At 45.9% G+C, this 27,364-nt stretch overlaps 1 protein-coding gene across 1 annotated transcript; it reads right to left on the bottom strand.

Annotated features, from left to right (window-relative positions):
- Window positions 1-628: 628 nt before the first annotated feature.
- Window positions 629-27,364, bottom strand: OVOL2 (ovo-like zinc finger 2). Its single transcript, XM_004686935.2, has 4 exons — window positions 27,022-27,364; window positions 26,122-26,342; window positions 16,057-16,246; window positions 629-1,292 (listed from the first exon to the last, which is right to left on the bottom strand). The coding sequence occupies exons 1-4, from the start codon at window positions 27,119-27,121 to the stop codon at window positions 982-984; spliced, it is 822 nt and encodes a 273-aa protein (XP_004686992.1). The 5' UTR covers window positions 27,122-27,364; the 3' UTR covers window positions 629-981.

Below are 27,364 nucleotides of genomic sequence, written 5' to 3'. Positions count from 1 at the left end.
GGAGGGAGAGGAAAGGAAGTGGAACCGTGGAAGAAAGAAGTAAGGAAAAGCCTCAGCATCCAGATGTTCCCCTGGACTAAGGAGTGGCCCAGTGCCAAGGCAAGATTTTCTGGAAATGAACCTGAGACTCTCAGTCCAGGGACAAGGGGCAGCAGCAGCTCACAGGACTGGGGGGGCCTCTCCCTGAGCAACTGTGGTCCCCAGGGCCTTGGGCCCTTTTGGCTGTCCTTCCACTCACCAGCGGACCCTGGAAACTGCCTCCCCACCCCTTTCCTTGTGAGCCATCTTGGTCTCAGAGTAGACGTGGTTGTCACCTCCCAGGTGAGGAGATCCAGGTGACGAAAGGTCGCCATGCTCAGACGTCACCTGTCCCCTGGAGCTGCTGGAACTTCTGACCCTCCCACAGTGCAGTGTGACAGTGGCCATTCTTAAGCCCAGACCTGGCCACTTACCTCCTGGACCCCAGCCAGCGCACCTCAGACCCTAAAGTCAACTGGGAAGTAACTCCACAGCCGCAACAAGGCAACCTCAGAGAGCTGTGGCTCAATAGTGTCCTGCTTGGCTTTTATAAGAACACAAGAACATTTCATTTATTAAAATAATTCCTGCAAACTCTTTCAGAATAACAAAATTCATTTTCCTTGCTCTAGTAGCACTTCAAGTAGGAGTCCTTTTTTTCAAGGCACCATAAAATAATGATCTCTCAGGGAATACGTCTGTCTCCATGTGTGAAAATTCTAAAAAGAAAAAAATTAAATCCCTCATAGCCATCCACAAGCTTTTCAATGCAACTGTTCAGTAGGACAAAGGTTCAGGGACCTGATACCACTATTAACAATTGAAATGTTAGAAACACATCCCCCGCTGAGGCCCCAGAGGGACAGAGATACAAAATGAACACTTGAAATTAGGAAGAGCCAGTGAGGTTTGGACCCTCAAAACCAAAATTCCATGTCAATGCAGCCACAATGTCAACCGTCCTCACTTCTCCTCCTCGCTCAGGTTGGCATTCCCCTGGAGCGTGGCCGTCAGCTTGCTTTGCAAAAGTGCCGCCAGTTTTTTGGATGTCTTTTTGAGAAATGCGCTACCCGGGTGGGCACTGTTAACATGCAGGTACAGGTCCTCCTGGGTGGGGCCCGTGTAGCCGCAATCCTCACAGACATAGAGCTTGTCCCGGCGCTGCTTGTAGGCATACTGCTGCTGCACCCCATGGATCTTCTTCAGGTGGGACTCCAAGGAGCAGCGCTGGGTGAAGGCTTTGTTGCACACGTCGCATTTGTAGGGGCGGATGCCTGCAAGGGGGAATGACAGACATCACTGTTCGGTCCAGGCCAAGTCAGAGCAAAAGGAAGCCATGACGATTGCCGATATGCCGCGTGCAACCCAACAGTACAGACACCTAGGCACCTGATTCAGAAATGGGTAGAGTAACAGACTAGATGTTTCCCCAAAGAAGATGACCAGCAGATCCATGAAAATGTGCTCAACATCACTAGTCATCAGAGAAAGGCAAATCAGAAACACCGAGCAGTATCAACTCCCACTTGGTAAGGTGGTTGTCATTGGAAAGGACAAGAAATAACAAAGTCAGTGACATTTGAGGGCATCTTGCATCCCATTGATGGGATTATAAATTGGTGGTGGTAGGGGGGCATTATAAATGAAGTGTGGAGTTTTATAAAAAAATAGCGAAAATGATGTAAAATACAAATAAGTAAATAAATCATATACTAAAAACAAACAAACAAACAAACAAACAATCCCGAAAAATAGAAACTCTTTGTGATTCAGCAGTCCCATTTCCAGGCACATTCCGGAGGGAAATGGAATCAGTATCTTGAAGGGTTATCTGTACTTCCAAGTTCACGGCAGTATTTTACTAACAGTAACACGTGTAACAGTAACAGTAAGACTTGCAGACAACCTAAGCGACTGATGAATGGATGAAGAAGATGGTATTCCAACCACACATGTAAAGATGTGTCAGTGACTCACACGGACAGTGCTGGTTCCACTGGACTCTACATGTAGCCCAGGTGTGCAGCACACTGCACCATCTAGATTTGTGTAATTATAGCCTGACACTTGCACAAGGATGAAATTGCCTAATTCATTTTCCAGAACATGTCACCATGTGACTGTAGATATACAGTAGAATATTATTCATCCATGAAAAATATTCCAGTATGGAAGGACTTTGAGGGAATTATGCTAAATAAGTTAGATAAAGATAAATAATGTATGATCTCACATGTGAAAATAATCAAAAGTCAAACTCAGAAAAGAACTAGAACAATGGTTGCCAGGGACCGAGGCAGGCGTAACATGGGGCGGGGGATATCGTTGTAATCAAGAATTGAAATTGAGGAAAATGATTAGGGCAGGAGACACAAAATGGTCTACAAATGTTGATGACATATACATGAGCAAACATAACAAACGTGAACGCAAACATGTGCCCAAAACACCTGACTCAGGGAGGGGGACTTTTCTTCTCCCCAGATGTTTTTCCAGAAATCAACCCCAAGACAAAGATTGCAGTTATTTGAGAGGTGACCCCAGGAAGTCCTTATAGATGAGTGGCATGAGATAGGAACTAGAAGGGGTCCCTCTAAGGTACGGTCATCAAGCAGGTCACAGCTGGGGGTAACCAGAATCTTTTTTTAAAAAAAGGTTTATTTATTTATGCATATAAGAGCAGGGGTACAGGCCAGAGATGTAGGGGGTGAGAGGATTCACCAGAGACAGAGCAGGGAGCAGAACAGATCTACTGAAATGCACTGCCGAGGGGAGCAGTGGGCAAGACAAGAGAGGTCTGCTGCACCATGTGGGTCAGCTCCCTGGGTGGGGATAGAACTTGTGCTTCTGTGACTGCAGATAGCTTCATAGTGCTGCATCTTAACCCCTGTGCCACCAGGGAAGGCCCCGGTAGCCAGAATCCTACTGGCTGGACAAGGTTGGGGGGAGGGTGTCTGGAGCATATACCCTTATTCTCCCTGCCCCAGAGCCAGGGATCTGATCCTCTCACTCCCTCAGTACAGTGGCGGGCTATACCATGATGGCATGGGTTCTCCCTCTGGCCCTTCTGGTCCTGCCTCATGTAGGTAGAGTGGGCTACACAGAGAATTCCCTCAGGCACAGGTGCAACACAGCTGTGCCCAGAAATGGTAAGGGCTAGGGATGTAGGCAGGATATAGACGGCATCTGCTATACCTATGAAAGCATCTTAAGCTGGCTTTAGCATTAGGTTCATACTAGTGGAGCTTTCTGGATGGAGAGTTTGCCTGTACCACACACACCAGGTTGTTCAGCCTTACCAAAGCTTAATCATTCCTTATTCCATCATCGGTATTCACCCTGGCTGTAGGAGGTTTGATATAGGTAGAGATGAGTACAATCAAAAGAAGGGGGGGATCCTGGCAGTAAAAGGATGTGCAATGTCACGCCAGCAAGCAAGCTAGGAAAGGTGGGTAACAAGCTGGAGAGATAGATGAGAACAGGAGAAGGGGGTGGGGGGCAGCCACCAGCCATCTTGGAAGCCAGGAAGATGCATCTTTATATTCACATTAAAAAATAAATTGATTGTTTCAAATAAAAGTAATACCCAAGTTTTTTTTTTATAAAGATTTATTTTATTTCTACATACAGAACTGGGGTACAGGCCAGAGGCGCAGGGTGGTGAGAGGATTCACCAGAGACAGAGTGGGGAGCAGAACAGGCAGATCGACGAAGCACACTGCTGAGGGGAGCAGCGGGCAGGTCAGGAGAGGTCTGCCGTGCCATGTGGGTCACCTCCGGGGCAGGCGGGGATCGAACTCATGTGGAAGTGGCTTCAACTTCTTAGTGCTGTGCTTTAACCCACTGTGCCACCAGGGAGGGCCCGTAATCCCCAAGATTAAAGTGAGAAATAAAATAATAAAAGAGGGCCCTCCCTGGTGGCGCAGTGGGTTAAAGCGTAACACTGAAAGCCAGCTGCAGCTGCTTCGTTGTGAGTTTGACCCCCAGCCCCGGAGGTGACCCACATGGTGTGGCAGACCTCTCCTGAGCCCCCTGCTGCTCCTGCTACAGTGTAATTCATCGATCTGCCTATTCTGCTCCCCACTCTGACTGGTAAACCCCTTATAGCCCCTGCATCTCTGGCCTGCACCTCAGGTCTGTATGCATAAATAAATAAATCTTAAACAAAAATAAATGATCCTGTTGCACTGTATGCATTTCTCACTTTCCAAGTTCCATTGTCAACAGTTTCTTGTGAATTCTTTGAAATTATATACATCTGGCCCTCCCTGGTGTCACAGCAGATTAAAGCACAACACTAAGAAGCTTAAGTCACTTATGCATGAGTTCGATCCCCGCCTGCCCCGGAGATGACCACATGGCGTGGCAGACCTCTCCTGACCGGCCCGCTGCTCCCCTCAGCAGTGTACTTCGTGGATCTGCAGGTTCCGCTCCCCACTCTGTCTCTGGTGAAGCCTCTCGCCCTCCACATCTCTGGCCTATACCCCAGTTCTGTCTGAATAAATAAATAAATCTTAAAAAAAAAAAAAGAAATTATATACATCTATATATACAAATTATATATAGCTCTATATATTTAAGATTAGGTCTATAAGATTAGGTCAATAACAGACATACAGTTTTATTGCCTTTTGCTTTATTTTTAAAAGATTATTATATATAGACATACAGTTTTATTATTTTACTGTATTGCACCTTGTAGATATTGTAGGGCTTTGCTTTGGTTTTTAAACAGATCGGAGTTTGCGGCCACTGTGTCTCCACCAAGTCTTTTGGTGCCATTTTTTCCAACATTAGGTATTAACTTCGTGTCTCTGCATCACATTTATTATGGTATGTGCACTGTTTAGTTAGGCATAATGCTAATGCACACTATCAGACTATTCGCCTACAGTATTATGTAAATATAACTTTTATATGCACTGGAAACCAAAACTGATGAATAACGTGTTTTATGGCTAGGCTAGCTTGATTGCAGTGGTCTGGAAGTGAGCGCAGTATCTCCACTGTGTGTTTGTATGTAGCTCTCTTCCTTGGGGCCAAAGTCCAGAGAGGGGAAGGCTTGCTCACCATTATGCCCTTTCTCCACTCTAAAACCTCAAACCACCTGCCGCAATGAATGATTTAGATATTAACTGTGGCTGTTTAGGCAGTGGGATTATGAACCTTCCTGTCCTGCTTTTCTTTCTTTCTTTTTTAAAGATTTTATTTGATTATTATTGTTTTCATGCATACAGAGCTGGGGTACAGGCCAGAGGTGCAGGGGTAGTGAAAGGATTCACCAGACACAGAGGGGGAGCAGAACAGGCAGATTGACAAAGTACACTGCTGAGGGGAGCAGCGAGCAGGTCAGGAGAAGTCTGCGATGCCATGTGGGTCAGCTCCAAGCCCGGGATCAAACTCACACTGAAGGGCTGAGGCTAGCTTGCAGTCCTGTGCTCTAACACTTTGTGCCAACAGGGGAGGTCTCCGTCCTGCTTTTCTATGGCCTGGATTAGATTGAAGTATGGAAGGCACAGGAACAACACTGAAGGGCATGGCAAAAATATATTTATCAGGAAAATATTTATTTACTTATTTTTAATTATTAATTTATGTACACAAGAACTGGGATACAGGCCAGAGGTGTGGGGGTGGTGAGAGGATTCACCAGACACAGAGTGGGAAGCAGAACAGGTAGATTGGCTGAAATACACTGCTGAGGGGACAGAGGGCGGGTCAGGAGAGGTCTGCCACACCAGGGAATCAAATTGTGCTGAAGTGGCTGCAGATTGCTTCATAGGATGCTTTAACCTGCTGTGCCACCAGGAAGGGCCCCAAGAAAATAAAAAGCCAAAATAACTAAAAAAAAAAAAAAAAAAAAAAAAAATCCAGGATGAATAAGTTTTCAAAATTTTAAGTTAAGATAGGATCAGAGTTTTCCCTGCCAAACATGGAGCCTGAGGTGAAAGTAAAATGTGAGTAGGAGGCAGAGGCTCTTAGGTAGTTTTTAATTTTTGTTCCAGAGTGCTTGAGTTACTGAGAAGATATCAAAAAATTGGAAAATGTAGGGGGCCTACCTGGTATCACAGGGGTTAAAGTCTCAGAACTATCAAGCTCTCACTAGCCACTGAGGCCTAAGTTCAATCCCCAGCCAGGGAGACCCATATGGCGCGGCAGACCTCTCCTGTCTTGCCCATTGCTCCCTTCAGCAGTGTATTTCAATAGATCCCCTTCTGCACTGAATACAGATTCCAGGCCCCACCCCTGGCAACTCTGGTTTTGGGGTGGAGTTGATCATTTTCTTATTTCTCAAGTTCCCAGGTCAATGTAGAAGCTGCTATCCTCTTGGAGAATCACAGGTCTAAAGCAATGAAAATTCAGCCTAGGACAGCACCAGAAGGCAGTCATGCCATTCCCCTCCCCTCCCTTTGCTTCCAGGTTCAATGCCCCCAGGTCTTTAATGGCAGCTTGTGGAGCGGGGCTTAAAAAGCCACTCTGGGAGCCTCCCTGGTGATACAAGGGATTAAATCTCAGCACTAGGAAGCAATCAGCAACCACTGCAGTAGGAGTTCCGTCCTTGGCCAGGGGGCTGACCCACATGGCATAGCAGACTGCTCCTGTTTTGCCCACTGCTACCCACTCTCTCTGGTGAACCCTCTCACCCCCCTGCACTTCTGGCATATACCCCAGATCTTGTATACATAAAAAATGTAAAAAAAAAAAAAAAAGCCACTCCGTTCATCAAGTTTTTGTTTTGTTTTATTTTGTTTTTTTTTTTAAGGAGACAGATGATAAAAGAAATAGAGATGGAAAAAAATATATTCTTCCCACCCATAGCCAACCACTTGAACAAATCAAGTCACTTTCATTTTCCTTTCAGTCCACACCCAGAGTGCACTTCATTTCCTGCAGCCCTCATGAAAAAACTGCTGGATCAGACTAACAGTGAGACATTACTCTAGCCAACAAGCAATATACAGGCCTGGATTATATTTCACACATTCTAGAAAAACTGTCCAAAGTTAAGAAATTTGTTTATAACTTACAGCACTTGGCACATAATAAATGCTCAGTAAATAACTTTAAAATGAATGAAAGAGTGACTTCTGCTGTGGTGAGGTGGAGGGGAGAGAGGTCACATTATTGGACCTAGTTTTCTACAAACAGAAGAGGTACAAGACCTCTTCAAAAGATGATGCCACCTTGAGTTTCATGTTTGAGCCATGGAGGGCTTTGTGTTTTACTAGGTCTTCTGACCCCATCAGCTGGGTCCCACATTTCTGACCGATCAAGCCATAAACCTGATTCAGACTCACAGTTCATCAACACAGAAATTTCCCAGAAGCCAGTTGTTCCTTTAAATAGTTACTGAAAATAACCTACCACTGCTTAAAAACACTCATGACAAAACCAGCATACTTACACTAGGCCTTAACCTGCGTGCAGCAAATTCTTGGATTCTCAGAAAAAGATGTTTCCAGTGTTCCTTGTGGAGGTCCCTATGCCCAAGGATGACCTAAAAAGGAGACCTGCAGGGGGTGACTGCTTTGCCTGCCCTGGTCCTCAGAGGGACACTCTGGACCAAGCACAGTACACTCAGGGGCCAGGGGCACATCTCCTTTTTCTCTCACTTAGCAGGTCAGCCGGGCATCTAGAAGCCCGGAGGACCCCAGAAGGCCTAGACAGCAAAGGCTGGGATATTTCAGAGCCCTGTATGATGATGACAACGGAAAGAACAGGGATGATTACGGCATGGGATCCTCTTCAGCAAGGGTGGGATTTGAGCCTGGTAAGGAAGATGAGGGACCCTAGAACAGAGATGAAAGGGAGACGGTGGCCCTAAGAACTCCAGTTATGACTATTCTGACTTTTGCAAAACTGCCTCCCTCCCCTCTGTGAAGGCCACATCACCTTCATTCACTGATAAGGGCAGACACTGTCATGTACAGCCCCTTGATGACTACCCTTTCTGGACTTGAGAACAAGCTCCTCTCACCTGGGGGCCCCCCATGCCCGGAAGGGGATGAAGATGGCCAGAGAGGAGCCCTGGGCAAAGGGACTGTGCCAAGACCTGCCTGACATGGGGCCTCACCCGCCTTAGTGTTCTCCAGCAAGGACTATCTTCTCCATGTCTGAAGTGGGCCACCAAGACAAAAAACACCACTCCCGTGCCAGATTCCATCCACCTACTGACACCTACACAAGTAAGAGAAGCCAAGGCCATTGCAAAACCAGGTAGCCCACACCTGCCACTTCTTAATCAAGCCGGTGGTCAGATTCTTGAACCTCTCTAAGTTATTTTCCTCACCTGTAAAATGGGGCTAATATACCCTTCTGCGAAGCTTTTGAGGCTCAATCTGATGCCATATGCAAAGGGTCTGGGCATCCACCTACTGTATCCCTACTTGGGATACAGCCTCAAGCACTCACTCCAGTTCAATGTAACATAAATGTGCTCTATTCATAAGTGTGCTGGGGGGTACATGAGTATTTATTAATTAATTTATTTTAATTAATTTATCTATTGCATAGAAGAACTGGGGTATAGGCCAGATGTGTAGGGGGTGAAAGGATTCACCAGAGATGGAGTGGGGAGCAGAACAGGCAGATTACTGAAATACTGCTGAGGGGTACACCTCTGCCTGTACCCTAGTTCTGTATGCATAAATAAATAAATCTAGAAGGGAATAATTTCTTAAAATGTGGCCCTAAGTGGCTAGTGGAGAGAGGAGGGAAACTTCCTTCACTATCTACCCTTTTGAATGTGTAGGGCAGGCCTCTATCACCTAGTCCAAGAAATATTGTGTGTAGGGTTATCAAAAATGGATTTTTCATAAAGGACCATTGGACCAGTTCACAGGTGATAAGGTGGTGGGAGATTTATGGAGACTACATCTGAGCAGAGAAATCAAATACTGTAGAAAAGTGAACAATGAAGTAAGAAAATTTTAAAAATTTAATAAAGAAAGAAGGAAGAAAATGGATGAATTAAAAAAAATTTTTTTTAAATTTCTATTCCTCCTACAAAATCAAATTTCCTTTCACTATACCCAAAAGAAATTCTGTTATTAGAACTTCCTGTTGGTTTCCCTTGTTGAACCTAAGTGCCCCTCTACTGAGCTTCGATCAAACATGAACTTCAGCAAGCTTGAGGTCACCTACGGGGTGGACACTGGGAAAACCCCAGAGGGCAATGTGGCAGTTTCCGTATGGCCCACCTCAGGGGCCAAGAACCTACTGGTATGGGAGGGAGGAAGGGGGGAGAAAGAAGCAGGAGGGAGGAAAAGTAATCTCTGAAAATGGAAACAAGTGTCATCAATTAGGCAAAATTCACATATTTGAAAATGTGAAATAAATTTCAACTTATGAAATTCTGAGGCCCTCCCTGGTGGTGCAATGGGTTGGGCCGCAGCCCCTTCAGTGTGAGTTTGATCCCTGCCCAAGAGGTGACCCACATGGCCGGCAGACCTCTCCTGACCCACCCGCTGCTCCCCTCAGCAGTGTATTTCGATCAGTCTGCCTGTTCTGCTCCCCACTCTGTCTCTGGTGAAGCTTCTCACCACCCCACCCCACCCCCCACCTCTGGCTTGTACCCCAGTTCTGTATGCATAAATAAATATTTTTAAATGAAAAAAAAATCTGATAAATATTAAAAACGAAAGAAGTAGACACCTATGTAGATATGAAATAATACCCACGATATATATCACATTTTTAAAAAAAGCAGCATGTTAAAAACCAGGAAAAATTAAATATTGGTTTGTTTTCAGGAACAAAATGTGCTTGATGTGGGAGATAAACGTACTTTTTTTTCTTTCATTTTCCCCCCTTTCATATTGCTTTTACACTAAATTCAAAATTAAAATTAAGTGACAGGTAAAACAGAATAGACAGTTTGATGAGTGAATTAGGCAATTCCACAAGACAGCACTTGATTGGCTAGCGGGTGGGGGTTACGGTTTTTCCCTCTTTCTCTTTCCTTCCATCTCCCCCACTCTGAACTTCTACTATCTGCATTTTTCCCAATCCACTCAATCCTTCCCTTTAGCTCCTAACAAAGACACCATTGTTCTCTTCCTTAATCAAGATGGGATTTGTTTGCCTTCTCTTCCCTCTCAAAGTAGCTCGATGGAAGATAAGGCCAGAGGGCACCCGAGGGGGCGGGTCAGAAACTGCAGCTCTGGAGAACCCCCTCTCCACTCCCTGACCCGGCTGAATTCCTCACAGCAGCGCTCTCCACTGCTCTCAGAAGCACCCCAGGAATGGCACGGGAATCAGCTGACGCCAGTCACAATGCATTTGTAACCTACTGGGGATTTATACCCTCCAGGAACTCCCTCAACACTGTGGGTGGTGATGGGGGTCACTCCACAGATTTGTGATCTTTTTAGCTGTCACTAGTGGCTGACACTTTTTTCTCTAGGTTTTCATATTGGCAGAAGTGTTTCACCAAAAAATTCGTTATTTTACAGTGGGGAAAAAAAACGAAAGCGCTTTCAATGAATGCTGTGCTTGTTGGGTCAAGCCAGTAAACAATGCCCTAACCACACCCAATGTGTTTCAGCCCCCATCAAGGCAGGTCTGCATTTCCAGGGTGCTCCCAGGTGCTGCTGGCACCTGGCCCACACTTGGAGTAGAGACGGTGTAGACACCCAAGAGGCTGGTTACTTCTTACCCCAAAATACAGATCCCACCACCACCACCACCAAAATCAAACCACTTCTTTAATGAATGGCCATTTTCAGGATGCATCCCTGCAGGCTCCACTTTTAATGTTGGGACAAATCCAAAAGGATATTCTCTTGAAAAACAGGCCATGATGTTATTAGTGGGCAGTCAACTGAATATACATGTTTCTTTAAAGCTCATGGCTCCCTCTCTCTATTTCCACCTGAAGTGGGTCAACAGCCATCATTTCCCACGTGGCCTCCATGATCCTGTGGGCCTCACTGAAATAGAGTCATGGTCACTGTTATGTGCGTAGTCAGGCTGGGACCAAGACTCCACGTGAGGCTACTTCCCTGGTCAACTGCTTCCTCTGCCCTTGCCCTGCTTCCCACACTTCCTGACAGGTTGCTCCTGAGAGGCCTCTCTTCCTCAGTCATTTTATAAGAATCACCATCTCAGAATCTGCTTCTAGAGATGCTGACCTATAAAAATTTGGATTAAAAACAATCACCTGCTTGCTGATTGATTTTCAGAAACTGTATGGAACTTTTCTGCCAGTTTTACCCCTTTTCCAATCTTGGGTAAAGTGTCATTTAATTAACATGCTCTCTCTCTCTTGCCACACACATCCCCCTCTGGTTTACTCTTTTCTTGGTGAAGTCATCTCCAGAAAATAAGTCTTAATCTTTTCTTTCATCTGCTTGGATATTAATGTGAGACATTTTCAGGCTCTGGTTCCCTGGGTCTGTTCCAAGATACAACGTCATGTTGGGAGTCTTTCCTTAGACTCCCTGTTCTTTAAGTAACTCTAGGAGACAGGAGTGGTTATGGGTTAAAGAGGGGTAGGAGTGGGGAGACTTAATCCTGATTCTGCCCTTATACCCTTTGCCCCATCAATATTGTAGCTACAGTTCTCAATAGAAAATTTCTAGGATGCCAGATAGGTCTACAAAATAGTCATGACCCGGTCTACTGGATTCCCTTCTCTCAGCTGTCTACTGTATTGTATTACAGTGTCCATCTTTGCTTCTGGCTTAAATACAACATTTATTTATGATCACCAAGAGTGAAAATCCAACATTTGTGTCTCAATCAAAGGCAAAATCAAATACCTCGAACTCTGGTGGGATCTTTTAGAATCAAGTTAGGTTGATAGCATGAGCTAAAAAAAAGTCTTACGATGCCCAGATTTTGCTCGTTTTATTAATTATCCCTTTTATACAGCTAGAGAAGGTAGGGGCTCCCTGGTGGCACAGTGGCAAGTAGTAACTCAGCTACTGCAGCATGAGTTAGATCCCCAGCCAGGAAACTAACCCACATGGCCCAGCAGACCTCTCCTGACCTGCCTGCTGCTCTCTCAGCAGTGTATTTCAGTAGATCCACTGGCCCTGCTCTCCATTCTGGCTGTGGTGAACCCTCTCACCTCCAGTTCTTGTATGCATAAATAAAAAATAAATCTTTAAATAAAAATGGTTAGCATAGATTTCAGCTATCTTAGTGCTGTCCAACAAAAATTTAAGTCACTTTTAATTTATACATGTCCTGTATCCTCATTGAAATAAGTAAAAAAAAAAAAATTTTAATGATATATTTTGTTTGACCCAAGTGTTTAAATATAACCATTTCAGTGCCAAGTTCTACACTTAAAAACTGAGATATTTTACATTCTTTTCCACATTGTTTGAAATCTAAGGTTTGTCACACAAATAACACATCTCAATTGGACTCACTAAATTTCCAGGGCTCAGCAGACAAATGTGGCCATTGGCTGCGGTACAGGCCAGTACAGCTGCAGGTTTCCTCACACATGGCTGTCTCCTAAATTTTAGCTTATCCCCTCGTGGATAAAGCACATGAAACCCTTGGGGAAAACATAGGGGGGAGGCGTCTCTTATTCACCAAATCCAGTGATGTTCAGCTCCTCCCATAAGAGTCACCCCAAGTTCCGCCTTTGAGGAAGAGGCTGAGCACTTCAGGCCAAGGGTGTGGGTGGGGTGGGGAAGGGGGGGGCTGCAGACCTATTTCTTGCCTATTCTGTGGGCAGAGGACATCTTGGCCTCACTGAACACACATTCACAAGCGCCACTGCCACCTGCTAAATCCAGGCTGGAGTGTGCAGCCTGTGCTGGTCAGCATTCCCCTTTATCTCCTCTCTTTGCAGAGCAGACAGGCTTCTAGAAAATAAAATGGGGAAGACTGATGGGGGCCCTGCTTTAGGGACAATGCTGGGGAGGGCAATGTGCTCTATACAGGGCAGAGGACTGCGAGCTTCAGGACCAGTCAGTTGTGGTTCCAAGCCACCCCTTAGGGTTTCACCTCTTTAAGCCTAGTCTTCCCTAAATCTAGAAAATGGGGTAACAATAGCACCAAACTCCTTGGGGGTGTTAGAAATAACAGGGTCAATTCTGAGGGCTTGACATGAAAGAAGCAACCACCAACTGACACCCGATGGCAGGTGCCTGATGCTATCTGAGGAGACCATGTGGTCCTCTGCAGGGTATCCCCATCTCAGCAGTCACCCCCTTCATTTGCTAGTCCGTCTTCCTCCCTGGGAAAGGGCACATTGTCTCCTTGGCAAACAGTGTCAACCGTCCACCCGAATACCCTCAGCCTGCCACAAGGCCATCGTAGTCCCTGTAAGACCAGTGGCTTCCTGCATCTCCTGCCTAAGAATGTTCTCTAGAAACATGATAAGCCTGCAAGTGGGTGAGGATGAAGAGACTAATCAGGAGTGGGGGGGGTCTGAAGGTAGACGCCCAAGTAAGGAGGGATGGGTATTGATACTTAATACCCTAGTTTCCTCAGCCCTGGAGCAATCTAGAAGTGTAGCTTCTTCACAGGGTCCTCCGTGGAACTGAGCCCCAGTTATTCTTACTTGCTGTCTTCCCCTCTGTTTCCTCTTCCCAACCACTTATTGTGCCTCTCAAATAAGCTATTTATACACATATCCATTCTGTCAGGGTCTGTTTTTGAGTCAAGAAAAACTAAGACACTGATTTTTCAATTCCTTTGTCCTTCTGTCCAGTTGTGGAAATGCTGCTTAGTTGAAAGCCCACCTCCTCCAAGAAGCCACCTTGGTGTTCAACAGTGCACCTCTTCTGTCTGACATGTGGTATTTTCCTATGTCACAGTCAAATGTGTGAGCTATTTCCCCTGACGTTGGTTGAAACTCTCCACAGCCTTAGGGCCTATCATTGCTAGTTATTTTAAATTATACTACTAATAGTGAATAGCTTCTAAATGCATATAATACAGGAAGTTCTACCTACAATCTAGCCCTGAAGCCTCATTTATCATTTTAGGTGATAGGTGCTAACACTGTGCCCATGTTAGAGACAAACTAAGGCAAAAATGATAATTAAGTTCCCACAATTGACTTTGACGTGGAATCCTTAACTATAACACCACTGACTCAACCGGAAAGTCATCAGTCCCTAATATTCTGGGTTAATTCTCCATCGGTGAAGAACAAACTCAGTCACAGATGAGGCACCTCCTCCAACTCAAAGTTCATTCCCACCCAAAGGTGCCAGTAGTTAGAGTTGTTCCCTATGCCTCCCTCACTTTGTCCTAAAGGTCAGGGTTGGGAGTGTGACCAAGAGCCACAGCAAGACCATGCACTCAAGGCCATCCTCAGGTAGAGACGAGACGCTCAGGAACCTTCCGAGATACCAGTGACAAATGACTGGTTGGTGGCCCCAATTTCCTCCAACTCCCTGGATGTAAGCTGGCTTTGCAGATACTTGATACCAACTGTGGGAGCCTCCCCCATTAAGAGGGCCCCCACCACCACCCAGAGGACTTTCTATCCTACCCCAATCTAGGAGCAGAGGCCAAAGTTTTACTACTTTGGGGTCTGGCAGCCAAAGTATACACAAGTACAAACAAGTGACCCCCAAGTACACACACTACAGGGTTCCATTTTTATCACATTCAAAACCCAGCCACAGTAAAGTAGGCTGTTCGAGGACTAGTGGTGCCTCTATAGGGAAGAAGACAATGATGGGGGTGGAGGGTAGGGGTGGGGAGGATGAGGGAGGGGCTGCAACTTCAGAGGCTGTTGCTTGGTCTGCGTACTAGTTAGTTATAAGGGTTCGTTCATTTTGAAAGAATCCACAAACTTGATGAACTATGCACATATGATTTATGCGTTTTTCTCGATGTATGTTACAGACATGAAACATTCTTTCGAAATAGTGTTTAAAAAGGAAGAGAAAGAACCCATTAGTATGCCAGACCCTCTCTAAGGTGGAGGACACTCTTCTCAGGCCCAGGAGGGAGTTCATGGCCAGCATTCTAAGAACAAAAATGCATAAGGGTAATTTAAAAAAAATGTGAGCACAGGTCCTGGGTGGGGGCCCATCGGAGGAAGGTGTGGGCACTTTCCATTCCTACAAAAATGTTAAGGGAAATCCTGAACACTCTAAACGGGTTTGAGGGATCAGGAGCACTACCTCTAGTAAATTCTATGGGGCTGGAGGGGGAGTAGAGAGATAGAGGAAGAGGCTGAGGGTCAGGATGGATGGGTTTAAATGAGATGAAATAGGATAGCCTGGGAAAGGAAAGGGACTTGAAAATGGGACCCTGATTGTGAGGGAATTTATAGCAGCCCATCAAGATGAGGTGCCTGCATTTCATCTTCCCGAGTTTTTATAGGAGGGATGTGGCATCCTTACAGTTCTCCAGGCATCATTCTGGCAGACCTGTGGATGGTAACCTCAAGGAAGCTGGAGACCAGATATTCCTAAGATAAAGCTGTAGGCAGCAACCATATTGAAGGGCTGTGAGAGAGGCGACTGAGCACCCCAAGATTCTCTGTGAAGTAGAGCCAGTATAGACCCATATACATACTTCATAGACGGGCAAATAGAGGAAGACTAAAGGGACAGTGCTTGCAAGGCTGGCAGCTCAAGTGGAAGACTTAGTCAGCTCTCCGTGAGTCAAGCGTTTTCTCTTTGTGAACTCTCAGGTGGAACATGATGCTATTTTGATACAGGCCTCCTTCCCAAGAAAGAAGCATGAAATACCACCAGCAGGACCCCAAGAACCACATTCTAGCAGTCAGTCCAGACAAATGCTTAACTATAATCGCTGCCAGCACCACCTCAGACACTACAATCCTCAGAACGTTCCCAGCCCATGAATAGTTTGGTGCCTCATGAGAACTTATATTATCATCTCCATTTTACAGAGGCAAAAACAGACCAAGGGGGGGGGGGGACACGCCAGGTGGTAAACCCAGATGGGCTTGCCCACCTGCCCGTCCTGTGATTTTTCCAGAAACACCACACTGGCCGCTGCTCCCAAGTTGGTTCTTTGGTGGGAAAGGAAAAGGCACTCTTGGCTAGAACAACAAAACCGAAAATGAACCACACACCCCATCCTTACCTGTGTGCGTGCGGACGTGCCTCTTCAGGTCAAAGGTATCGTTGAAGCCTTTACCGCAGAAGGTGCACAGGTGCCTTTTTACCTGGTTGTGACACTTGAGGTGTCGGTTGAGCATGCGCTGCAGGCGGAAGCCTTTGCCACACAGGTCACAATTGTAAACGGCTGGGTCGCTGCATGTGCCTGTGGTGAACTGGGACAGAGAGAGGGGCTGTGAGGACCTCAGTGCAGCAGCACATCCCCATGAGTTCAGTCTGGAGCCCACTGAGGCTCTGGGCTTGGCCTGATTGGGGCTTCTGGTCCCTACACATTCCAAGCTAGTTTTGGTTTTAGGGATGGTAAAACAATGGGCAGTTCCTCCCCACCTCCTTTGTCCCCTTCTCCCTTAAAACAGAATTCTGATTTCTATATGGAGAGGTTGCCCCCAGCTACACATTTACATTTCCTGGCTTTAGACAAGTCATGGACATGATTGAAAATGTACTTTCTAGGCCTGCTGTCCTTATCCCTGTGGCTGGCTGGAGTGTCAACAGCTTCATAAAGGAGAAGCCGGTGCTGAGAAGGGGGGAGCAGAAAGAGAGGATTTAGTTTCTGATGAGGTGTGGAGCGTGCTAGACAGTACTCAATCACATTATCATCACTTTCTTTCTCCCTGTGCTGCCATGCTGTGGTGTCTGTCAAGAGGTGGTCACATCCTCTCCCCTTGGATCTGGGCTGATCTAGGGTCATTTCCAGGTCATATGAGTCCCTGCAGCTCCTACTGCCTCCCTCTCAGTGCAGGAGCACTGAGGAGCCAGTATGATAAACTCTGACTGGATTTTGCAGGGCAGTCTACAGCAGCTGCCAGCTAGTGACCCTGCCAGCCAGCCTGGCATAGCACTTTTAACCTGGCTGTCTCCCAGTCCCCGACCTACAATATTATAAACAAATAAAATGATCATTGGGGAAGTAAATTAGTAAAGGTATCACAGGTTCAGTATCAGCAAAACCACCATCAAGTGAAATACTGGGCTCTGGACTCCCCAAATGGATACACTCTTAACTGCCACCTCTAAGGAAGAAAACAGGATCTATAACTATGGGATGAAAAACACCCACTGGATATAGTCAAAGGTTTCATAGTCACAAACCAGATCCTTCAGAAACTGGATCCAATTGCTCTGCCAAAAACTCTATTTATAAGGGACCTAAAAACTTATTTTCACACAAACATCAAGAGCAAAAGTTTCCTGGTTCAACACCTTGCTAGCCTCTTCCTTCATCCACCTGGGGTATTGCCTTCCCCAGGGAAACAGTTCCACTGTTTCTTCCCTGACACAGTTTCTCCAACTACTGCATTCTCTAACTCTGACCAAGCGCTAGACTTCTAACTGCATACTTTACAGTTGCCCTGTTTTGAATGTGCTAGAAATGAAGTCCTATAGTAATGTCCCTTAGGGTCTGACTGTAAGGCTTCTTTTTCAGTTTTTAGGTGTAGGAATAGGTAAATGTTTGACCTCTGTGCAGCAGGTGAGGTTGGGAAAATGGTTAGGGGATGTCAGGGTGAGAAAAGAAAATGCCATCTAGACAATCATAAGAGTGAAAAAACATTTACAATACTATATTTACTGACTGCACAAATTTATGTTGGCTGTTGGCAAGAAAATCTGAGTGTAGTGGATCTAGAGTTTAACCCAAGTTAAACTTGATGTTAAATAGAACATAGAAAACTGATCCTGGGAATCCCAATGAAAACCTTATAGAAGGCTGGAACAGTCTTTTAAAGCCTTAGAGAATATGCTTAAGGACTTGCCAACCTCAGTTCAACCCTGAATTTTTGTTTACTTTAATCCGTTTGGTAAATTCCTATTTTTGAAATGCTCTACATGTAATATGGATACCTCCTATTACAGTCCAGGATGAAAATCTCAAATCACTGGCATTATTCTCTTTGAAAAGAATAAACTCCAGAAGGCCAATAAGCAGAGAGATTAGTGACAATTTAAGGGTGTACAGAGCCAATGAATCACCTGACCAAGATACAGAAAGTGTTTTAAAACAGGGAGAAAATGAGAATAGAGGAGGTGACTGGTGATCGAGGGTCCCACTTCCAGGGCAAGGTTTTCTCAGAGAAAACCAGGAGTTTTCCAAGCATGTCTCAGCAAAGGCAATTTTTTTGTTTGTTTCTTCCCTTTTTTATACACCCCCAATTGACAACATGGAAACTGAAGCACTACAAGTGCCCTCATTTAGGGGGTTCCCCTAAAGTGGTGTATCCGCCAACCCACGAGGTGCCGTTTGCCATAACACATGTATGACCAATGCCGTCCAAGGTTAGCAAATTATATTTGAATCTTGAAGAGAGCTTGTTGAAAGAATTAAGATTAGATAAATGGCAAAAATCATGGCTGATGAAGCCAGCTTCCCTCAGAGTATTTCATTCTCAGAAAGAAATGTCTGTAGGCTAAATTCCTAAATGTGAATTTCATCCCACTGCTTAAACTTCACAATCATGTGTCTGGAAACGGGTCTGTAATAGCAAAAGATTGGAAACTACCTATATTTATCAACAGGGGCTTGTTTTAAAAATGATGGTAGAACTATATAATCAAAGCAACTGGGAAAAAGGAAAAGAGACAATTCAACAGCCATGTGAGTGAGACCCTTCCATACCCAGTCCAGCCAAATTTGCAGAAGACTCTAGCCCCAGCTGATTGCAACTGTAAGCAAATCCCCAGGAAAGAATCACTCTGCTAATCCCAGTCATTTCCCAGAACCAAAAAATGCAACAATAAATTATTTTATACTCCAAAAATGTGAAACAGCTGGAACTGTATCAGATGTGGCACAGTCTCTCCAAAATACCAGATCTGCCAATTTTTGAGTGTTCTCTCTCAGGATGGGATGATGCGAAAGACCTGGGTTTTCTAGAATGCTATCCCAGAGGTCCTGCTTTCCTTCTCTGGGTCATCTTTATTATGGTTAAGAGGGTTTCTACTTGATACTCTTACATCTTCAAAATAGGGTTAACCAATTTTATCCTCATCCCTACTCTGCAAGAGAAAACTAGTTACATCTTAGTCATCTTAGTTACAAAAGGATAGTGGAATGGAGAGACAAAGAATGCTGAGAGTAAATAAAAACTTAGACCTGGCTAGTCGCATGTCATTTAATATCCCTGGGCCATAATTTCCCATATGTAAAAACAACAGAGTAATATTAGATGACCTCTTTTTCCTAAGTTCAAGTCTAACTCCTCCATCTAAAACCTGCAGGACATAGGCCAGTCAACTCAGCCTCACTATGCCTTAATTGTCTCATCTGTAAAAATAATGGATAGTAGGGGCCCTCTCTGGTGGCGCAGCAGGTTGAAGCACAGCACTAAGAAGCTAAAGCCACTTCAGCATGAGTTCGATCCAGCCGGGGAGGTGATCCACATGGCGCCGCAGAACTCTCCTGACCAGCCCGCTGCTCCCCTCAGCAGTGTACTTCATCAATCTGCCTGTTCTGCTCCCCACTCTGTCTCTGGTGAAGTCTCTCACTGCCTCTACACCTCTGGCCTATACACCAGTTCTGTACGCAAAAATAAATAAATCTTAAAAAAAAAAAAGTGGATAATAGTTATCTATGCCTCTTGGATTTTTAGGGATTTAAATATTAAATGCTTTATATGAAATATTTAAATATTAAATAAACTATGCCCCAAAAGCAGTACTACAGGTAAACTAGTTCCAAAATTCTGTGATCCCCTATAAAAATCAACAATTCCTTGTTTATACATTGAACTTTGAGTTTTTCTCTCTGATGAAAGAAAAAGAGAATCAGCTTCTCTGAAATCAAAAAGGCTTTGCAGAGCAACATTCTCTCAATTCCTTTAGCAGCAAAACCTGGCCCAAGCAGATGTGAAGCTACATATAGACGTCATTCCATTTGGTGTCAATATCTATGTGTTTTGATACAGGAATTATTAATGTACTGAATTACAGAATACTGTTCCAGACCTGTGGGGGTGGTATTCATGCCAGGCTACCTTCTGAAAAAGCTTTATAGGCTTAGCCTTCACCCAAAATTAACAGTTTGCAAAAAAAGTCCTACTAAGTAGGGAGGTTACCATGAAAGGAGGGGGGTTAACAGCAATTGAGAGATTAGCTGGGGCAAGTTAAGAGGAAGAGAGTATTTCTCCAACCTTACTGCTTAGCACTCTCTGGCCCACTGTCCTGTTTTCTGCAGGATATCAGCTTTCATTTTAAAAAACACAGCACTCTAGTTCTAAAAAATAGGCCTCTGCAGCAAAACAAACTGATCATTGTATCAGGTCCAGGGAGGCAGGGACATTGACTGGCTAAGATCACTTACCTGTCAAACTTCTAAAGGAAAAGCAATAATGACAAGAAGTTCCTTTTATTTTTTCTTGATGCTTCCACAGAACAAGTTCATTAAGTAAATGGATCTGCTTCCTATGAGAGGGAACTGGAAGTCCAGACCGTCTGGTGACCATTTGAACAAGATTCCCACTGACACATTTGCCAGGGTCAAGTGTTCACAACAGGCTAAGCATGTTCCCCAATTCCAATGAGGTAAAAATCCCCCTCCCGGACTCAAGAATCATTTGTTTCCTTGGGATTCAAAACTGTTACATGGCAGAATGGAGTACTATCTCAATGCAAAGATGATGAAAAGAATGTATTTTTTTAATCTGGAAGAAACTGAACCTCAAAGAGCTATAATCTTCCTGTGATCAAATGACTTAATAAAAATCTCCCACTGAGATTTTTACTGGGGCTTGTTGTCTAAACAACTGTGTCTACATATCCCCTAGAAAGGCCCATAGTCTGGTATGGTGTAGAGGGAGAGAGAATTAATCTTTTTTTTGCCTCATATCTTGGTGAGAAATAGTTTCAGATCCCTTCAAGTCAAACGTCTATATTAATGATTAAACTGTCAAAGATACATCCCACATTGTAATGCAACAAGGCTCAAAGAATAAGGATTCTTGCAGTGGGCTTTGCCACTAACAACTTGGAGAGATTCAATGAAACCTGGCTTGTTTTTAATGTTCTCTCCTTGAAAATGAAGAAATGGGACAACAGAAAGGCCCTGGTAGTAGATCCTACACATGGACACCCAGCAGAGTCCTGTTGGGCCTTCTGGGACTACAGACACTAAAAACCACAAACTACATTTACCAGATTTCCTTACAGCTAGAGTTTTTAGATATGACTTAGGTTCTTCAAATTATAAATACTCTCAGGAGAATTGAGTTCAGGCCTGAATTAAATAGAGGGCAGATATGAGGTGATTGACTTATACTTGGCTCTAGTAGACTTTCTTGAGACAGGAGCAGAAGGCATAGAGGTGGCAGCTGCAATGGTCTAGATGGCCCAATTCTGGGTGTATAAGCACAGTAGGAATGTTTCCTACCTTTGGTGGGGCCAGAGTTACGAGTCTAGTCAGCCAAATGTAGGGATGGTCAGTGAGTCACAAAGGGGACAGGAGAAAGGACATTTGACTCTGTCTTGGGAGACACAATAAACAAGAATTAGGGACAGAGTTTATGTTCCCTTCCAAATTTCAAGTAGATGAGCTTGCTTCTCTTTGGATCAAATAAATCTTTTGTCTTTTAGCAAATATCGAGTGGGTAGGTTTTTAAGAACTACTTAAAGCTATGATTCACAAAAATACTTTAAAAGGAAAAATAAGCTATCATTATAGACTTCTGGTGAACCAATTGACTATCTTGAAACTGGTAAATAGGGGGAATCTTATTCTGTCTTTCCTAAAGGAACAATCTCACTAGCAAACCAAATAGCAGATAGGGGAGTCTCTCCATAGCAGAATATCACTAATATAAATAAAGGACACCTTTAGAATAGCACTGTTTTACAAATCTCTACTAAGCTGAAATATTTAGACCTTGAGCACCAACAACTATAACCTCATAGAAACAATCAAACATTACTTCGCCCTGATGGAAATAGATGCCCTCCACCATGACATGTTTTTAGCAGAAATAAATCTGATCAAGTATCTCCAGCAGTGTTGCCCAATAGAACACTGCGGTGGCAGAAGTGTTCTAGTCTGTTCTATTCCAGTACAGTGGACACTAGTCACATGTGGCTATTGAGTACTTGAATATGAGCTGTACAGGTAAGGAACTTAATTTCTAATTCTACTTAATTTGATTAATTAAGTCCACATAGCCATGACAACCACGCTGGATGGGACAACTGCAGATTCAGCCACTCAACTAGAGAGAACATAGACTAAGGCACATCAGGCACTGCAATGACACATTCTGCAAATCCAGATTCTAGAAAGTCTTCAAAACAAACCACCCATCTCTTTTGACAATGAACTTGTAAGGATATGAAAAAGAGTTAGTGGGTATTGAACTTGGAAGAGATTTAAAAAGACACATCAGTCATGACAATGTTGGATCATATGTGGAACTGATTCAGGAAACGGAAAAAAAAATGTGTGAATTCAGAGACAATCAGCAAAGTGGACACCAATGTCAATGTGGATATGAGCATGTATATTGGTCTTTATGTATTAGAGAAACATTCTAAGAGACTTATGGTTGAAGTAGAATATCTGAGTTTTGCTTCAAAATCACGGAAGGGCACAATAGGTCGTGAATTAATGGTTGTTGGGTATCTTTGAAATGATCCACAATAAAGCTTGATGGAAAAAGGACTGTTCTACATTTACACATCTGTCACTACTGGAAGACTAAGACTATAGGCCAGGTAAAAGATGGAAATAAATCAATTTTGAAGAAATTATACCCTCAATACCTTTCAAAGAATCCTTGGGAAAGGTCAAAAAAAGAGAGAGCAAAATAGGGTGAGGTGAGAAGACAAAGCCATTTGCTTCTCTGAGTCAAGAACAAATAACATTAGTTAACTACTTGGTTGAACTTCACAGTTATTTTGTTTCCAGTGACCCTTCCAAGTACAGTGGCGATTAGGGGTTTCTAATCCACAGCTGGAGGACTGCAAATGGATTCAGCACAAAAGACCTTTAAAGCAAATGGGGCTTGGCATGAACATTTTCTTGGGTATATATCATCTCTCTACCCCATCTATGTATTTTGTGAATTACAGAATCCTCAGTTGTGAGAAGACCATTTCATAACCTGCCCCAAGGCACAGAGTCGACTCATAGATAGGTGGTAAAGTCTGTATTTCCTAATTGGCACCACCTGTCCAAAAGCACTTATTAAAACAATCCAGTTGGTAAATCCCTGTGTCTATTGTAGGCAATAAAGTATTGGATGTTCACAAATCTTGCTATGTGTCACTGTCAGCTAACTCCCTATCAGGCAGTTTATATATACACACAAGTGGTAAACATTTGCACGCATTATCTCCATCCAAACAGTACTATGAGTGGCTAATTCTATTATTTCTCTATTTTACAGATCAGGGAACTAAGATTCATACCAGACAATGCAGCCCCAACCACAATGGGTAAGATGGACCCAGTAGAGGTTTTCCTAGTCACTGACTTTCCAGAACCTCTTCTGCCCACACAGAGCCACACTTGGGTTCACTGCCTTGCCCTGGCAGAGCTACATTTCCAGTTCCTCACCTCCCACTGGCCTCACCAGACTTGTTTCACATTCCCTCCAGCCACCATGGCTTCCAAGTCTTTCCCTTACTCAAGCTTTGGGCTCAGCCCACACACCCTAACGCCTGAATTGCTCTCTTCTCCACGGCTCTCAAATTTATACCCTTCCCAGCTCAGGATTTAGCATATGTTTAACTAAGCTTCTGGTTTAGCATTCATTGTTCTACAATAAAGGTAACAATATGTGTGTCTCCCACCAACCCAAATAACTCCAGCTAACATTATGGGGTACCCACCTGGTCACCCTTAACTCTGTATCTTCACAACTCAGTGAGGCATGTTATCATTTTTACCCCAATTTTAGACAACCGACAAGTGGCAAAGTCACAGCCTAGAGGCTAAACTGTTACTGTTAGATTTTGGAAGGAGGATGGGGACATTTTTATCTCCTGGCTGCCTTACACACAACAGGAACTCCTTAAAAGTAAATGCCATGTTGATGTTGCTTCTCTGCAGGGCACCGGCTCAAACCTGCCCTTCCCCTGGTCCTAGGAGCCAAGTGCCCTGTGAGGGTTAAGTCGTTAAAACAATGCCCCATGGTATGGGCTTCACCCTTGAGTGGCTCTCCTATTCTTCTGCTTAAGAAACTTAATTCTTGGAGAGTGGGCAAGTTTTCACTGTAGAATTGCACAACATGAGCTAAACCAAGGATAATCTGGCCAGTCCTTTGAAAACGGGCCATACCATAGCTGATAATTTTGGAGTCTTGGAGCATCTTAACACCAAGAGGTCCCCTATTTATGGGAGGCATCTGAGAGAGACAAGGAATCTAAAGGTCCTCAATGAACAAAAATTTGTGCGGAAACTGTGTTAATGATTGAAGAGCAAACTCTATACCCCACCCCCACCCCTGGGGGCAGCACAGAGGCAAAGATCAAGGAAATCAAATTGGTTTATTGGCTCCTTAATCCAAGATCCCAATGGTGCTGTTTGCCTGGGGCAGGAAAGAGAAATCCTCTAAAATGTTGGTTATGGGACTAGATCCTTCTCCTCTACCACTTTCTTTCCAGGATAATCTGAGCAACTGGGGGCCTGGGGGCCAAACTGACTACAGTTTATTCCAAAACAACGTTCCAATTGTCTTTCCAGCTAGATGATAAATATGCAAGTGGGACACTTTATAGAATTTCCTGGAGGGCAATGCTACCAGCCCCAGGCAGACCATTCCCTCCCACTTAACCCCATCAGTCCCAGCAAAGCCTTTCCGCAGCTGACTTTGAACCTCTAGAATACATCTACCATGAAATAGCAAGCCCAAGTTTAGCGCAGCGGCTTTAACGAAGTCTTTTCTAAGGATTCTGGCTCTAGGCTCTATTCATAACCAAATGATCCCCAGCCAGCCTGGAGCCCAGACACCGACTGGAATAAGCACCGAGTGGGTAGCTTTCCCTCTTCCAGGGAGTGTCCTAGGCTTTCCCAAACAGCCTCAACGGTTTAAATTCTTCCGTCCCCATCCCACCGTGCATGAAAGGAAGCTTCAGGGCCACCCTGGAGCGCCTGAGAGCTCTAGTCTACTCTAGGCCTGGAGTCCACAAACGGCCACAACATGTCCCAACAGGCTAGGAAATGGGGTTGTGTGATTCCTAAAACACCACCACGGGGCTGAGGTTGGCTGTGGATCGATGGATTGGATTCCTTAATCATGGTGGTAGGGGATCTCTTTGAGCTGGCTATCACGGAAGGTCCACCGAGTAAAGCTTAAATGGGTGTCAGGATGAAATGTCGCTTAAAATTCTATAATAGAAGACCCGGCGGGGTAGGAGGATTGAAGCGCCAAACAGCGTAGGAGGATTGAAGTGCCAAACAGCGCGGAGAGAGACAACCGCTTCACCCGCTGGGCGGGGCACTCAGGCGATCTGTAGTGAGACTTTTATCTACCAACTTACTCCAAGAAAATTTGAGAGACGTGACAAATCTCTCTCATATGGCTATCACAGACCTCATGTCTATTGGACATGTTAAAATTAGCGCCGGGGATAGCTGTGACAGCAAGAGGACCAAAGTGCGCCAAACTGGAACCACAGTCTCCAGGGAGCAAGGAAGGGTGTGAAGCTCTTGGAATTACAGGGCATTAGAAATTGCTTCCGGAATTCCTGAGAGCTAGGGTCCCTCCTTCCCAACCCCGAAAACCCAGACAGCCAGTTTGGTATTCACACAGAATGGGTTCCCAGTGGGAGCTGGGCCTTTTAGGCAGTTCCAGGGGCTACCCTGACCGACTGCGCCCACAGTGGGAGCTGGACCCTGGGGCACAGCGGCGCGGGCAGCTGGCTACCAGTAGGAGAGGACGCGCGGAGGCGCCCTGGCCGTGACCCAGGGGCAGGTGCAGGAGCTCCGCTGCGCGCTAGGAGCACTGGTGCCCCCGTGTGCAGGCGGGCGCGGTAGGGAGGGGTGCCAGCTCCAGGAGTCCGACGCCAGGGCGTGGTGCAGGTGGTGGCAGGGGCAGAGTCGACACCGTACCTTGATTTTCGACCTGGCGACCGGGCGCTGCTTCGCCTCCAGAAGTTCATCGCGGCCCTCGGCGTCGCCAAGCTCCGGGGTTTCGCATTCCGGGGCGCGCGGGGACGAGTTACCTTCCGCGCCTCCGGGTTCCCCCGCGCTGCTACCGCCGCCGCCGCTGCTGCTACCGCCGTCGCTGCGGCAGTCTTCTGGGGGGTCGTGGAGCAGACAGCCTAGTCCCACTGCAGAGGGAGGGACCGCGCCCCGACACACAGACACGCGGCGTCAGGCCCGCGCGCCAGCGGCAGTTTGACCTGCGGGCGGTGCCGCCGCCGCGCCGCGCCGCCCCGCCCCGGACCTGGGCACCTTGCCAAAAGGGCAACGCCATGAGGGGTGGGTGTGCGAGCCCCCGTCTTGATCTCCCTAGAAGCTCGGGGATCCGAAGAACGCTCCTCGGCCCCAGTCCCCGCGCTCACGAGGAACTGAGGGGCACGCTTGGCTGGGGACCCCACACGCCAAGTTTCCTTCCCTTGGGGTGGGGGTTGGGGTAGGTTGACCTCCACCCACTTAGTCCCTGAGGGATCGACGGGTCCTGGTGCAATCCCTGAGGACAAGGGACTAGGGTGGTCCCTACTGGCCTTCAATCCCCGCTGCTGGCCCACCTCAGTCCGCGCTGCAGCCAACGGTCCCGCCGCAGGGAAATTAGAGGCGCCTACTAGGGAGAAGGGGGCGCAGGGAATCCTAGGTATCCTAGTCTCTCAGTCTAGGTCCTCCGGCGCTTCAGTAACCTCCTCCTTCCCCGCCCTCTTCGGGAAGAGGGGTATGGGGTGGGGAGGAATACGGGTGGGCAGAAGGGACCCAGCTGCCCCCGCCTCCACCCGGGAGCCCCGCGCCCAGGCCAGACCCCCGCGCGGTGCTCACCTGGGATGTAGGTGTCTGCCCTTTCCTCATCCGGGAGCTCATCCCAGCTGCGGACGGCGACCCCCAAGCTCCTCCTCTTCACCAGGAAGGCTTTGGGCATGGTGGGGCCCCCTCCCAGGACTGCGGCCCCTTCCTCTTGTTTGATCCCCGCTAGGGCCGGCGGCGGTGGCTCGATCCCCCGCTCCTGGCGGCCAGAGCCCACCTTCCCGCCTAGCCTGCCCTCTCCCTCCGCCCCCTCGCCGCTGCACAGCCCAAGCTTCTCCCCCGCACACCCGGCGACTCCCAGCCTCCCGGCTTGGCGACACCTATGCCTTAAATCGCGGGTGAGACCACGCCGAAGAAA

The sequence above is a fragment of the Condylura cristata genome, unplaced genomic scaffold (assembly GCF_000260355.1).
Source record: "Condylura cristata isolate star-nosed mole 26May11 unplaced genomic scaffold, ConCri1.0 scaffold00022, whole genome shotgun sequence".
Classification (NCBI taxonomy): domain Eukaryota; kingdom Metazoa; phylum Chordata; class Mammalia; order Eulipotyphla; family Talpidae; genus Condylura; species Condylura cristata.
The sequence above is the reverse complement of the archived record's forward strand: the minus strand, read 5'-3'. Positions and strand labels throughout refer to the sequence as shown.

Coding starts and splice junctions, on each gene's coding strand:
- OVOL2 (XM_004686935.2), bottom strand. CDS start 27,121: ATGCCCAAAGCCTTCCTGGTGAAGAGGAGGAGCTTGGGGGTCGCCGTC. Junction 16,247..26,121: donor TCGCCAGGTCGAAAATCAAG/GTACGGTGTCGA, acceptor TCTCTGTCCCAG/TTCACCACAGGCACATGCAG. Junction 1,293..16,056: donor GCACGTCCGCACGCACACAG/GTAAGGATGGGG, acceptor TCCCCCTTGCAG/GCATCCGCCCCTACAAATGC.